Source organism: Pseudochaenichthys georgianus, chromosome 19 (genome assembly GCF_902827115.2).
Source record: "Pseudochaenichthys georgianus chromosome 19, fPseGeo1.2, whole genome shotgun sequence".
In the NCBI taxonomy this organism is placed as follows: domain Eukaryota; kingdom Metazoa; phylum Chordata; class Actinopteri; order Perciformes; family Channichthyidae; genus Pseudochaenichthys; species Pseudochaenichthys georgianus.
The window spans coordinates 2514072-2528272 of NC_047521.1; the positions used below are offsets into that span (position 1 = coordinate 2514072).

The 14201-nt window shown below is 45.8% G+C and overlaps 1 protein-coding gene across 1 annotated transcript; it reads left to right on the forward strand.

Moving 5' to 3' along the window:
- Positions 1-56: 56 nt before the first annotated feature.
- Positions 57-12345, forward strand: rac3b (Rac family small GTPase 3b). The gene is made up of 6 exons (XM_034108125.1): positions 57-216; positions 4409-4480; positions 6504-6621; positions 8296-8358; positions 8831-8990; positions 9769-12345. Exons 1-6 carry the CDS (start codon positions 182-184, stop codon positions 9897-9899), a joined length of 579 nt encoding a protein of 192 aa, XP_033964016.1. The 5' UTR covers positions 57-181; the 3' UTR covers positions 9900-12345.
- The last annotated feature ends 1856 nt before the right edge of the window (positions 12346-14201 follow it).

The window sequence follows — 14201 nt, forward strand, 5'->3', positions numbered from 1 at the left end:
TCTCTTTAAAACACTCGGTAGTTTCCGGAGCTTGTCGCCGCTACTCGTCATCGACCCCTTTCACTGCGGCTCCATCGCCGAGCGGACTGGCCCGCTGCTCTCATCCGAGACCTCAGTGCAGACCGTCGGATCCGCTAAAGCACCAACACCGGCTCCCTGAACGTGTCCAGCTCCTGTAAACATGCAGGCTATCAAATGCGTGGTGGTGGGCGACGGGTAAGAGCACGCGCACACACACATGAACAGCAGCACGGTCGTTTTTATGTGTGATTCGGTGAAGCGTCCATGGATGGATGGGTGATGGGAGGATGCTATGTAGGAAAAGGGGCTGGGGCTCACCGAGCGGTCGGTCGCCCTGTTTGTTCTACTCCACACCCCTCCTCCCGGGTCGGCTTTGTGGTCGCATCGGTTCGATCGCATCGTGGCCCTTCCGTTCATTGTGGCGGTCGCGGCGGATGCGGGAACACCTACACACCTCGTAGGCCACTGGAGGCAGGCTGAAGTGCTGATGCACGCTGAGGAATTTGTGGCCCTGTCACTGACACAGGCCCCGCTGTCCCCATTCCGCTCACACTGAGCCTTTCTTCCTGCAGCCGGAGCCCGTGCAGCTGCATGGGGGCGCACACATGCAGCATGGGGGCGCGCATTAGCAGCAGGGTGTTCTGCGCTGCTTCTGATATCAATGCTATGCATAGATTCAGACTGAGGGAAATCAGCCATTAGTGTCAATTGTGAGACAAAATGGGCCTTGTCTGAGTCCTGCTTATTATGATGTCAGAAAGCTGGAACTAAACAGAATTGACTTTTGAAATACATTAGACCGCCAGTGTTTGAATATCCATACTGTATAAGACATGATATTTGCAAAATGTGAATTTTTAAATTTCATAAATCCCTTAAAGGAGCCTCTGATGGCACACGTCAAGCTCAGTGATTCTGCATGGGGAGCCCTGCTCAGCCGCCTCTGGAGAGAGATGTACTGAAGCGTTAGAAAACCTGGTGATGTCATCTTGGATTTGCAAACTACACATTTACAACCGAAAAGCTCCATTACCAACAACTAGGAGGGTCCATATCCAACACGGGCCTTATTAGAGAAGACATTTTGTCCATTAATTATCTATAAAAAGGGAGCCTAGCCATCCATGAAGTCACCCATTGGCTGGTGGACCATCGTGTTGAGCCTACAGTTTGGTATTGGGGCGTTCTCAGTTTAGTTTTGCTGCAGTCAGAGAAACGCACTGCTCCAACTCTCTGATGATTGACAGCTCAGTGTGTGGTACAGTAGGGCCTGTCAATCAAAGGGTAGATATGCCTTCAAGCACACTCCTAATGGGACCATATTGGTCTGCGTTTAAGAAGACTGCAAGACCATTAACTCTTTATGGTAATGTTTAATGAGGTAATACATCAAGTGAGGCATTTACTCGTAGACCTCTATTCTACCAGCCCACCAAAGGGGGAAAGCAAGTCCTTCGCATTTGCTTTTTTTGGCTTCGTCCACTTCTTTCATAGAGCATGTGACCGTAGGACAAGCACAGGAGTACATGCAGTTAATGTTAATGTGTTTAACCTGTGCTAGCATTTCCTATCATGAAAAGTACACTGTGTGTGTGTGTGTGTGTGTGTGTGTGTGTGTTGGTGTGTGTGTGTGTGTGTGTGTGTGTGTGTGTGTGTGTGTGTGTGTGTGTGTGTGTGTGTGTGTGTGTGTGTGTGTGTGTGTGTGTGTGTGTGTGTGTGTGTGTGTGTGTGTGTGTGTGTGTGTGTGTGTGTGTGTGTGTGTGTGTGTGTGTGTGTGTGTGTGTGTGTGTGTGTGAAAATAAAGCCATATTCTCTCAAATGCATCTTATATTTCTCTTAATCCCCTTTTTAGAGGAAAATAAGAAAAGTAAAATCGAGATGCACCAAACATTCTGAACCACCCTGATCTGGTGCTAACCAGACGTGATGAATCGTGAATCCTACTTGATCCTAAATTGGAGGCGTGTGGCAGATTGTTTATTATTAGAAAAGGAACGCAACCAGAACACGCCCAAGTATTGGAGAGGTGCCACACAAAGACTGTAGGAGGAAGAACAAGTGAACATGTGATTCTGTGTCATGCTGGCAATAAGGGAACATCAGAAAGCTTAAGCCTTCATGTGCAAACACTATCATCCTCCTGTGGTTCATTTGGATGAATGGACAAATAGTATCTCTTTTAACAATACATCATTTTAATTACTGAAAACATTTAAGATTTATATTACAATTTTGTTTTCACGTTGTACAAACCAGTGGTGAACTGTGAACATGCCATGTGTTTCTCTTATCTCAGTAAGGGTACTCGTAAAATGTTCTCTTAACAACAATACAAAATATAAAACACGGTGAATCCAAGGAATCATTCGGTACTAACGAAATCAGAACACATTGTTGATGTGAAAAAAAATAAGAGGACATTTGTTCTTGTATTGCTCCTACATGAGGCCTAATGTTGAGTGACACTGAGAGTCTTAAGGCCCTGACACACCAAGCAGTCACCAGAGGACTAGCCGACGCTGAAGTCGGCTGTTGCCTGGCCGTGTTCTCCTGCGTTTTGGCCATGTGTCGCACGGGAACACACCGCACCGACTTCAGTGCGTGAGTGGCAATAACTCCTCTTACCAGCAGGCGGCGGTAGTGTGTATTCGTCATTCAAAAGAGGCAACAACCGGAAGACAGAGAAGAAGAAGAGTATCTTTTCTCCGTAATATCATACAGAGCTGGCCTCTCCTGGATCAAGGTGATGAGCAGGTCTTCGTTTGCATCATTCCAGATCGCCATGATGAGATGAAAATGAATAGCAGTCTGTGTGTGCCTTCTTAAATCGTTTGTTTACGTCCCTCACTTCCGCTTCGCTTCTCATGCACTGATTTGCTAGCTGAACAGCCAATCAGAGTGATTATTTGGTCCGACTGCCAGACCCGATGCATGGCCGATTCAACATGTTGAATCGGCCATGCATCGGGTCTGGCAGTCCAAATAAGGCGTGTCACGGTCGACGGTGCGGGACACACCAACCTGACTACGGCGCCGCGAATGCCCGACAGCCTCTGACGGCCTCTGACTCCCAAAATCGGGTTGGTGTGTCAGGGCCTTTATAGACATTAAAGTCTCCTGGCGGAAGTCTCTGGCAACAGATAACAACTCATTTAGAGAATATCTGGTTCCTGTTGACATAAAGACTAAAGCGTGGGCGTGTACCACGACTCCAAAGGGCCTGGTCAGCAAGACACTGATAACATGTTCCTGCTGATACAAGCACAAATGCCTTTTTAAAGAATTTACTGATGGAGTATTTATTCTTCTTTGATCATTTACTGTATGGTAGTGTTTTGTCCAACCTGCAACATCAAAGTGTGTAAAATGTTCTTACAGCTCTGATTTCAGCCTTCTCCATGGCAACAGCTACCAAGGCTCATGGGAACTGTAGTAAGGAGAGCCAAACACTGTGAGAAACGGATAAAAAAAATAGAGCTGATATAATTTAAATGTATAAGCATAACATAAGCATTATTAGACTCGTGTTTTTATGTTGCAAATTAGTAGATTATTTAAAGAAAAAATATAAAGGGGAATTTACAGTCATATCAGTTGCATTATGGGAAGTGTAGGATCTAGTGTTTCTTTGTTTAGCTTGACCCAGCCGTGGCACTGAAGGTGATCTGTCTCTCAGTAGTCTCCCACATGATGGAAGTGTGACGCTAAATCAACAGAGTTCCTATTTATAAAAACGGCATGTCTTTACCATCGTGTCTTGTTGTCTCTCGTCCTCGATTCTTCTCTGTCCTGCTGTCCATCCCACCCAGAACAACCCACTGACCTAAAGTCAGTGTCCTTGCTCTGTCACACACATTGGCGCTGTGTGTCACCACCGTGTGCTGTGTTTATGGACACATGCACACTAAACCAGCCGTGTGTGTGTGTGTGTGTGTGTGTGTGTGTGTGTGTGTGTGTGTGTGTGTGTGTGTGTGTGTGTGTGTGTGTGTGTGTGTGTGTGTGTGTGTGTGTGTGTGTGTGTGTGTGGTGTGTGTGTGTGTGTGTGTGTGTGTGTGTGTGTGTGTGTGTGTGTGTGTGTGTGTGTGTGTGTGTGTGTGTGTGTGTGTGTGTGTGTGTGTGTGTGTGTGTGTGTGTGTGTGTGTGTGTGTGTGTGTGTGTGTGTGTGTGTGTGTGTGTGTGTGTGTGTGTGTGTGTGTGTGTGTGTGTGTGTGTGTGTGTGTGTGTGTGTGTGTGTGTGTGTGTGTGTGTGTCATAGGGGGCCACTGTGTCCCTCAGGCGACTAGAATGTAGGCCAGTGTCTGTGTCCTGCACACACAGAATGAGTGTGTGTGTGTGAAAGTGTGTTAGCCATGAATCCTGATGTGTCCTCTGCTGTCCCCCCTCTCAGGGCGGTGGGTAAGACCTGTCTGCTGATCAGCTACACCACCAATGCCTTCCCCGGAGAGTACATCCCCACCGTGTGAGTAGCAGTGGGCATGGTCATCCCTGCCATAGTGTTTATTCTATGGCAGCTATTGATAATGAATAGATCATTCAATTCAAGAACTTTATTGTCATTGTTAAGGCACAACAACATTTATTTTGTCCTGGTCCCGTAGGTGCAAATGATAAAATAACAACAAAAAATAAAGGAAACAATCCTTAAAAAGCTAAAAATAGCTATACTAAACATGATCGAGCACAATATGTACAGATGTGGATTGCACATGAAAAGGCACTATATTGCACATAGTAAAAGAGCTTATTGTCCTATATATATATACACACGACAATAAGCTCTTATTACTATATATATATATATATATATATATATATTAGTGCTGTCAAAATTATCGCGTTAACGGCGGTAATTAATTCTTTTAATTAATTGCGTTAAAATATTTAACGCATTTAACGCATGTGCAGAATGGCCCGCCCCATACGTGCCACCAGTGGCAGCGCCAGGGTATGGCTGGGGTAGGCTAGACCCATACCAACAAATGGCTTAGCCCCATCGTGAAAAATGATGTTGAAGTAAGCAAAATAAAGTCTGCCAACTCGCGCGGAGTAAATTGCACAGACAGCAGTTAGTCAGATTGATTTCAGTAGCTACGGTTTTGAAAACTTTTGTCACGTAGTGATCGTCTTCTCAATAGAACATATTTGATAACGGCGTGGTGTTGTTGTAGGAAGTCCCGACGGAGAATACTCTTGCTGTAGTACAGGGCAGAGCCATATAATAGTAATAATATGGCTCTGGTACAGGGGTGCACATAACTGGTACGCAGGGTATGTGCCTAATCTGAAATGCGTACCGTCACTTGTGTCACAAAGCGCATTTGCGTACCGACGTACTTGTGAAGCTTTTCCAGAAGGCGGTTAGATCACCGGACGACAGAGTCGGTCTCCGTGTGCACAGACAGGGCTGCTGTTAACGTCGGTCTGTACAACGGAACTGTGCCAAAACTACGCCAACCGGCTGCGGAGGGAGACTCCCCCCCCCCTTCACTGGAGAACTGCGCTAAAACAGCTGATCACAACGTTCACACTCTGTGGTCACGAAGTACTCCACTATCCGCCGCCGCCCCCCCCCCCCCTCTGTCGACTTTCCTGAAGTACTCCCCCGTTGATAGAAATCAACACGTAATGAATTAAGACCCCATGGTTTGATGATTGATAGGTGTGTGGGTTGTCTTTCATTTTGACACGCAGAAAAATGTTATAATAAACATAGATACTGTATGTTAAATGGATATATCCGCCTTCTTTCATTTATCTTTCCATTCCCAACAATATACATAAATAAATGGCATATTTTGGACATAGTTCGAATGGTGATTAATCATGATTAATTAATTTTTAAGCTGTGATTAATCTGATTAAAATTTGTAATCGTTTGACAGCCCTAATATATATATATATATAAATAAATATACCAAACTGTGGAGATATTAGAGTACAGCAGGTTCACGGCAGTTTTAGGCAATATTACGGATCAATGACCGGACATATAAGATTTCTGCATCAATCATTTGGTTGTTTCAAAAATCTGCTTCAAAATGTTTTAGGAACGAGTCCTAAACCCAGAAAGGAGTTTGCATTTTAGCACTTCCTGTCTCAAAGTGAATGTTTTTAGGAATTAGTGTTTGCTAAGACATCTGAAATAAGGTCTGTGGTTAACACACGCTTACGAGACTTTCAATTATTCTTATGCTTTTACATGCTACTGCCATTCTTAAGACACGCACCTAAATGAACGACTACACTCCTAAACGTCATCCAAGGACCATTAGCCGCCGTTAGCTTAGCGGTGTTGAAGTCATGCAGCCAAAGGAAACACCCATTGGCTCTTCGTCCAGTAAGCCCTCGCTAACAGAGATATCGCTGCACCACTTTATACAAGATACTCGACTCCCCGAACAGAACGTCTTCTAAAGGCAACAGATCCACTAGTTGTTAGCACACGTTCTCTACCTGCGTTCACTCTGTCCGCCTCCCTGCAGCTTTGACAACTACTCTGCCAATGTGATGGTGGACGGGAAGCCCGTGAACCTGGGCCTCTGGGACACCGCCGGGCAGGAGGACTACGATAGGCTCAGACCTCTGTCCTACCCTCAGACGGTATTCAAACCCGTTCCTCCTGAGCATGCACACACACACACACACACACACACACACACACACACACACACACACACACACACACACACACACACACACACCAGAGTTCCCGTTAGAATATGTTTTCGCCGGTCAACATGTCCGTTAAAGTTTAAATCTTCCGGACAACATTTGAAAAGTGCCGGTCAAAGGTCTTCTTTGTTATTTAATGAGCTTTAAAACAAATTGATTTGATTCGATATTAAACAAACTAACTATAGTAGATTAACTACATTATTCAAAAGTGAACAGTAACTTATAATAACACGGGAATAATAAACGGAGCTCTCTCCCTCTCCTGACAGCCCGTCATGCAGCTCGCGGAACAGTGATGAGTGACCCGACAGTGAAACTAAACATATCTATAACTAGTTACGGTAGCTTGAGAGGTAATTAAAATAGCTACGTGTGATATTCTAACCTGAAGTGTGTGTTTTGTCCGCTCACCGCTGCATGTGATCATGCAGAGCTGCGTGTCGAGTCTCGACTCGTCAGCAGCAGCTGATCTCTCTCTCCCGTCAGATTAGACTTCACTCACGTTAATGTCCATATCGATCAGATCCAGCTAGTTCTAGCTAATGATAGTACTACCTGCTTATTAAAAGACACCTAAACAATAAGTGTCGCTATGCAACCGGGTGAGGCCACAAAGTATAGCGCAGCATTATGCATTTGTTTACATGCCCACCGGAACCCCGAGGCATTACCAACAGATCAACGCACAATCAACCCACACAGGACATCTCTTTCTCCACATTAAGTGTTAGACATTAGAGTTGACTATTCTTGTCTGTCACATACTCTTCTTGTCTGTCACATAAGTTGCGCAACTGAAGCGGTATTGCGCTAAACGGAAATTATTTGGACGGACACTTTGACCGGAGAGATTTAGATTTGCCGGTCTTCAGCATATTTCACCGGTCATAGTCCGGTAATTACCGGCTAACGGGAACTCTGACACACGCTGGAAAAAGTTGACTTTAATGAAATGTATTACGTCAACAGATTTCACATAACTGTGTTGGGTTAGTTGAAAGCAATACTATTAAGTTTAAATACAAATGATTAGGTACAACTTAATATTATTATTTCCAACTAACCTAATACATCTATGTGAAATCTGTTGACATAATACATTTAATTAAAGTTTACATTTTGTTATTTCTAAATGGAGATATACACACCTCTAAACAAGAAGTAAATGGTTACTATGTGTATACAGCTAGGGTTAGTGAATCAGCACCTCACCAAACAGGCTAACAAGCCCAGCCATGTAAGCTCTTCAGAGGCAAGTATATATTACAAATGCACCAGTCGTGTTGACCCGTGTTGAAATGAACTTCAATGGTTATCTGTGTGGCTAGACTTAATAACTGGTCCATTACAAGACTCAATTTGACCTGCAGAAGATCAGTCAAACATATTAAACATCATTTCATTTTAGAACCTACAGATGTTAAAAAGGTGACATGTCACACACACACACACACACACACACACACACACACACACACACACACACACACACACACACACACACACACACACACACACACACACACACACACACACACACACACACACACACACACACACGTCTCCCTCTCAACCAGCCGTGTCTGTGATTCTCTCCAGGATGTGTTCTTGATATGCTTCTCCCTGGTCAGTCCGGCTTCCTTTGAGAACGTCCGAGCTAAGGTCAGTACGCTGACCGAGCCCCCCCCCTCCATGCCGAGTCTGACCACAAGGAGGCACATCTTTGCTCCACCTGGCTTATTATACCCTCATTACCCCCCTGGTCAGACCTCATCCTAGAACAGTCTGCCCTGACGGCTCTCTCCAGAGAGGCAGCCGAGAGTGTTGTAGGGCGAGGTCTGACAGGTCACACTCTGCAGAGGGGGGGGGCGCCTGTGGTTTGGTGTGCTGAGCATCATGGGACGCTCTCACATCAAACCACACCTTCCTGAAGGGCCAGCCCCCCTCTGTAGAGTCTGTGTGACGGGGTCCTCATCAGGTCATGTGACCGAGGCTGCTCTGCCTGAGGACGTTGTGTTCTGACATATTCCATTCATTACAAGCAGCTTCCTGGAGCCCCACAGCTCTCCTCCCTCTCACTGTGTGTGTGTGTGTGTGTGTGTGTGTGTGTGTGTGTGTGTGTGTGTGGTCCCAGTGGTACCCTGAGGTGAGGCACCACTGCCCCAACACCCCCATCATCCTGGTGGGCACCAAGCTGGATCTGCGAGATGACAAGGACACCATCGAGAGGCTGAGGGACAAGAAGCTGTCCCCCATCACCTACCCCCAGGGCCTGGCCATGGCCCGAGAGATCGGTGAGGCTGCGTGCAGTAACAATGGAAGCGAGTTAGGTTAATTGGGGAATCAAACATGAGCTGGCCACACGTGTTCTGGTGCGGTGGACGCAGGTTTGAATCCGCCCTGCAGTCCCTACTCACCCTTCATGAACATGAAGTTCCTGCGTCAGGTCAGGGTTAGCCTAGCTAGCTTAGCACAAAGACTGCAAGCAGAGGACACACTGTAAAGTACTACATAAAGGATCATATACTTCATGTTCATTATGAGCTTTAGAGGTAGTATTCTTTTCAAGTAACTCTTTGCTTCACTTAATAATAGATCAATAAAAGCAAAACAGACAAGTCTAATTCATTCCAATTCTTCATGATATCTTCTTTGTTTGAAGCCAACTATTCTTTTGTATTCATCGCCTTACTGTTGATCAACTTCCCAAGCATAGCAAAGCAATGCACCCCCATGCGTGAGGCCTGCACCGCACCCCCTCCCTGATTTGTGTCCTTTGTTTGCAATGCAATGCATCCCACATTAAGAATGCACATTTTAATATTTCCCTGAATGCATTCATGGTGTTCTTCTCTAAATGAGATGTTGTTGTAACTTATGGAAGTGATGTGTGGAAGAGGTGTGGGGTCCGGAGGGTTCAGGGGGATGGCCGATTGAGCTCTTAAAGCACCAGACGTAGTTTCATTCACTGAGAACTCTCCTTCCCATCATGCCCTCCTCCTCCTCCTCCTCCTCCTCCTCCTCCTCCTCCTCCTCCTCCTCCTCCTCCTCCTCCTCCCCCTCCTCCTCTAGGTGCTGTGAAGTACCTGGAGTGCTCTGCGCTGACTCAGCGAGGCCTGAAGACGGTGTTCGACGAGGCCATCCGAGCCGTGCTCTGCCCCCCGCCCGTGAAGAAGAGGGGGAAGAGGTGCACCATGTTCTGAGGAGGGGCTTCGACACTACACTACATCACCATGAACAACAACCACTACTTCTCTGAGAGGATGAGAGGAAACTAGCGAGAGTGAGTGTGCACTGCTGAGATTGCTTTCTTTATATTGATGTTTTTTCAGAGTGATATTGGCAACAAGACCAATATTTAATCCAATTTTTTTACCATAACTGAATGGGCTCATAGGTTCTCAGTGACTGTCCACATACTTTGTACTCATAGAAACACACACGCTGCCACGAGGGCTGACTCCGGTTCTCTTACTGTCTCCATACTGCCTCATCTCTTCTTTTCAGCCATGCTTGCTTGAGTTAATGCAGTGTTGACTAGATAGGAAGTGTACTACGACACGCCTCCAGGTCTGAAGTTACCCTCAGCTCCTGATCCGCTCAAGATCAGCATGTGGAGACTAAATGGCATGCCCACAGAAACCTGTTGCTAGGACAGTCAAACAAGACGCTACTGCCTGCATTCACTCAACCTCACAGATAGAGCATGGTGTCTTACATGTAAATAACGTGGTAGAAGAATTGAGTGATGAGTTCAAGGAGTTCAGTTTTATTCTAACCTGGGTTTTATTTGTGTAGTTCTGGCCTCATTCCATCAGTATAAACGCAAATACATTGATTTAAAAACACACAATGTGAACAGTTAAAAACACAAAGAAGTGCTTTAGCAACTTGTTATTAATCCTGTTTTTCACAATCTAATTGAAAGCTTTTATTTTTGAGATTTGCGCTAATATGTTGAGTGTTGTCAAATCAGTGTATCTCACTGAATGACCACAGATCTGTTGGCCGGGTGTTCTGCAGACGAGCCGTTACGCTGGAGAACACGTATGTTTCTTGCCCATCTCGATGCATCCTGATGGAAGGACAGCCGAAACCATGCTCCTATAGAAGTCAACATGGAAGTGACCTAGCGTGCATAAAGAAACCTCTGAACTCATCACTCTTTCTTTGGTGTTCTCATTTCCTCAAGCCCACCTTCCTAAGCTTCCTTTACGTTTGAGTTGAAAGTCTCGTACTTGACCTTGTGTTTCGTACTTTGACAAAATAATTCCTCAAGGTTCCCTTAATTGGTGTTTCCGGAGCTCCCTGCCTCGCCTCCTGAGCAGCCACATCACTTGCTCCAGAGACGGCTTTGAGATGTGACTGGTATTTCCAAAGTCAAAACTTAAACCTTCTGAATCTTATCAACTAATAATCACAAGTTAAGCCAAGGGGATGAAGGCTCTGGACAAAGAGTGAACCTTGAGTTGAAATCATTTTGTCAAATGATCCGACACAAAACATCCTTAGCCAAACCTTTCTCTGCCGGCATCGATCTGCGCTGTCCTTTTAGGATGAAAATAAAATGTGAATTTCTTTCTCTGGACCAACATGTGATCTGAGTCAAGTGTCTTTGGGTAACTTCATCTAACTGTGAACACGTGACAGACGAGCATGCCAAACATGGGGGCTGAACAACCTCGCTGCCTGACTCCTGCCTCCGGGGGCGGAGGAGCTTGCATGGGTCTTAAAATATTCTGTCTTAATTTATCCCATCGTTTAAATCTCCTCTCTGTTCCTGTGTGTGTGTGTGTGTGTGTGTGTGTGTGCGTGTGCGTGGGTGAGTGCGTCACAGGCGTGTAAATAAACGTGTGTGTGTGTGTGTGTGTGTGTGTGTGTGTGTGTGTGTGAACGCGTCGTGTCAGTGAGACAGCTTTGGTGGGGGTGGTGCATAAAGACAGTATTGTTTAAGCCAAGTTTTTTTAGTGTCCAGTTTTTGGTACTATTTCATATTGTATTGTAGTAATACACAAGACTTTCAACAATCTGTGGACATAAAGAAAGAAAAAATGGATATTAACGACATCTAGCGATGTGCAGAATAATCCTTAGAAAAAGGAATGCGTTATGAATATATATCTACATGTACCTGAATATTTAGCTCTTGAAACTAAAACAATTGAAACTAAAGGGATATAGTCGCTTGTGTTGAAGTTAGAAGTGTTGCTAACAGTGTACAATAAAGGGGCCAATCTCTGTAGTGTCGCCTTTATGAAATGCATTTCTGTTCCGGCCTGCGTGTGTCTGTCTCCCCCCCGCGGGGAGACGCAGCACTGCAGCCAATCTGTCATGCTGTCTTTGGTTGGCATAGCAATCTGTGGTTGCCTCATGTCGTGTGGTCCTGCTCGCTGAAGGTGTTGAAATGTAGACGAGAAACGCAGCAAAAAAGTCTCAATCTACTATTGCATGGAAGTTCTCTGGTTATTTGACCCACTGTAATTCTTAGGAGAGGCTGTATAATGAGATGCATTGGCCATGTGTGTATGTAATGTAAGATGACGTGTATACTTGTCCCAACTGTCTGTCTTATTTTTTATTACTTCACATGTCTGTGTGGTGGAATATTTCAATTTTTTGTATACTAAATACAAATGTATATGTAAGGCACTCTGCAGTCTGTCGTCTTTGTTCCTCACGTTACACCCAGTGATAATATGTACACGAAAGCAACCGAGTGAAGGTGAGTGGTGCGAACATGGTAAACAAACAAACAAACATGCAAATGAGCTCACGGTAAAAGTAGCCTGGCTTACTATCATTTTAGTCAATAATACATTGTTTTTAGTGATTCATAATTTCATTATGCAGAATGACCATTTCTGAATAATATATATTACGTTCTGGATTATAGAATGATTACATATGTGAACACGGTTTGAATCTATCAAGTGGTGAAGGTGGAGCGAACATGCAAAGTGATAGTAACTCATCGTGGCAGATAACTGAAGTAAGAATTCCATATGGTTTCCTATTGCAGTCGAGTAGAAGTATGAAGCAGCATAATTAATCTATTAGTCCATCAATAATAAAATAACTTCACCTTCTATTTAAAAACGTTTTAGACCCTTCCTACAACAGTGTTAGACCCCCCCTACAACAGTGTTAGACCCCCCCTACAACAGTGTTAGACCCTTCCCACAACAGCGTTAGACCCCCCCCTACAACAGCGTTAGACCCTCCCCACAACAGTGTTAGACCCTCCCTACAACAGCGTTAGACCCTTCCTACAACAGTGTTAGACCCCCCCTACAACAGTGTTAGACCCTCCCTACAACAGTGTTAGACCCCCCTCCCTACAACAGCGTTAGACCCTTCCTACAACAGTGTTAGACCCCCCCTACAACAGTGTTAGACCCCCCCTACAACAGTGTTAGACCCCCCTACAACAGTGTTAGACCCCCCCCTACAACAGTGTTAGACCCTCCCTACAACAGCGTTAGACCCTCCCTACAACAGCGTTAGACCCCCCCTACAACAGTGTTAGACCCTCCCTACAACAGTGTTAGACCCTCCCCTACAACAGTGTTAGACCCCCCTCCCTACAACAGCGTTAGACCCTCCCTACAACAGTGTTAGACCCCCCTCCCTACAACAGCGTTAGACCCCCCCTACAACAGTGTTAGACCCTCCCCACAACAGTGTTAGACCCTCCCCACAACAGCGTTAGACCCTTCCTAAAACAGTGTTAGACCCCCCTCCCTACAACAGCGTTAGACCCTCCCTACAACAGTGTTAGACCCCCCTCCCTACAACAGTGTTAGACCCTCCCCACAACAGCGTTAGACCCTCCCTACAACAGTGTTAGACCCTTCCCACAACAGCGTTAGACCCTCCCTACAACAGTGTTAGACCCCCCTCCCTACAACAGCGTTAGACCCCCCCTACAACAGTGTTAGACCCTTCCCACAACAGTGTTAGACCCTCCCCACAACAGTGTTAGACCCTCCCCACAACAGCGTTAGACCCTCCCTACAACAGCGTTAGACCCCCCCTACAACAGTGTTAGACCCTCCCCACAACAGTGTTAGACCCTCCCACAACAGCGTTAGACCCTCCCTACAACAGTGTTAGACCCTTCCCACAACAGCGTTAGACCCTCCCTACAACAGTGTTAGACCCCCCTCCCTACAACAGCGTTAGACCCCCCCTACAACAGTGTTAGACCCTCCCCACAACAGTGTTAGACCCTCCTCCCTACAACAGCGTTAGACCCCCCCTACAACAGTGTTAGACCCTCCCCTACAACAGTGTTAGACCCTCCCTACAACAGCGTTAGACCCCCCCTACAACAGTGTTAGACCCTCCCTACAACAGTGTTAGACCCCCCCTACAACAGCGTTAGACCCCCCCTACAACAGTGTTAGACCCCCCCTACAACAGTATTAGACCCTTCCTACAACAGTGTTAGACCCCCCCTACAACAGTGTTAGACCCCCCCTACAACAGTGTTAGACCCTCCCTAC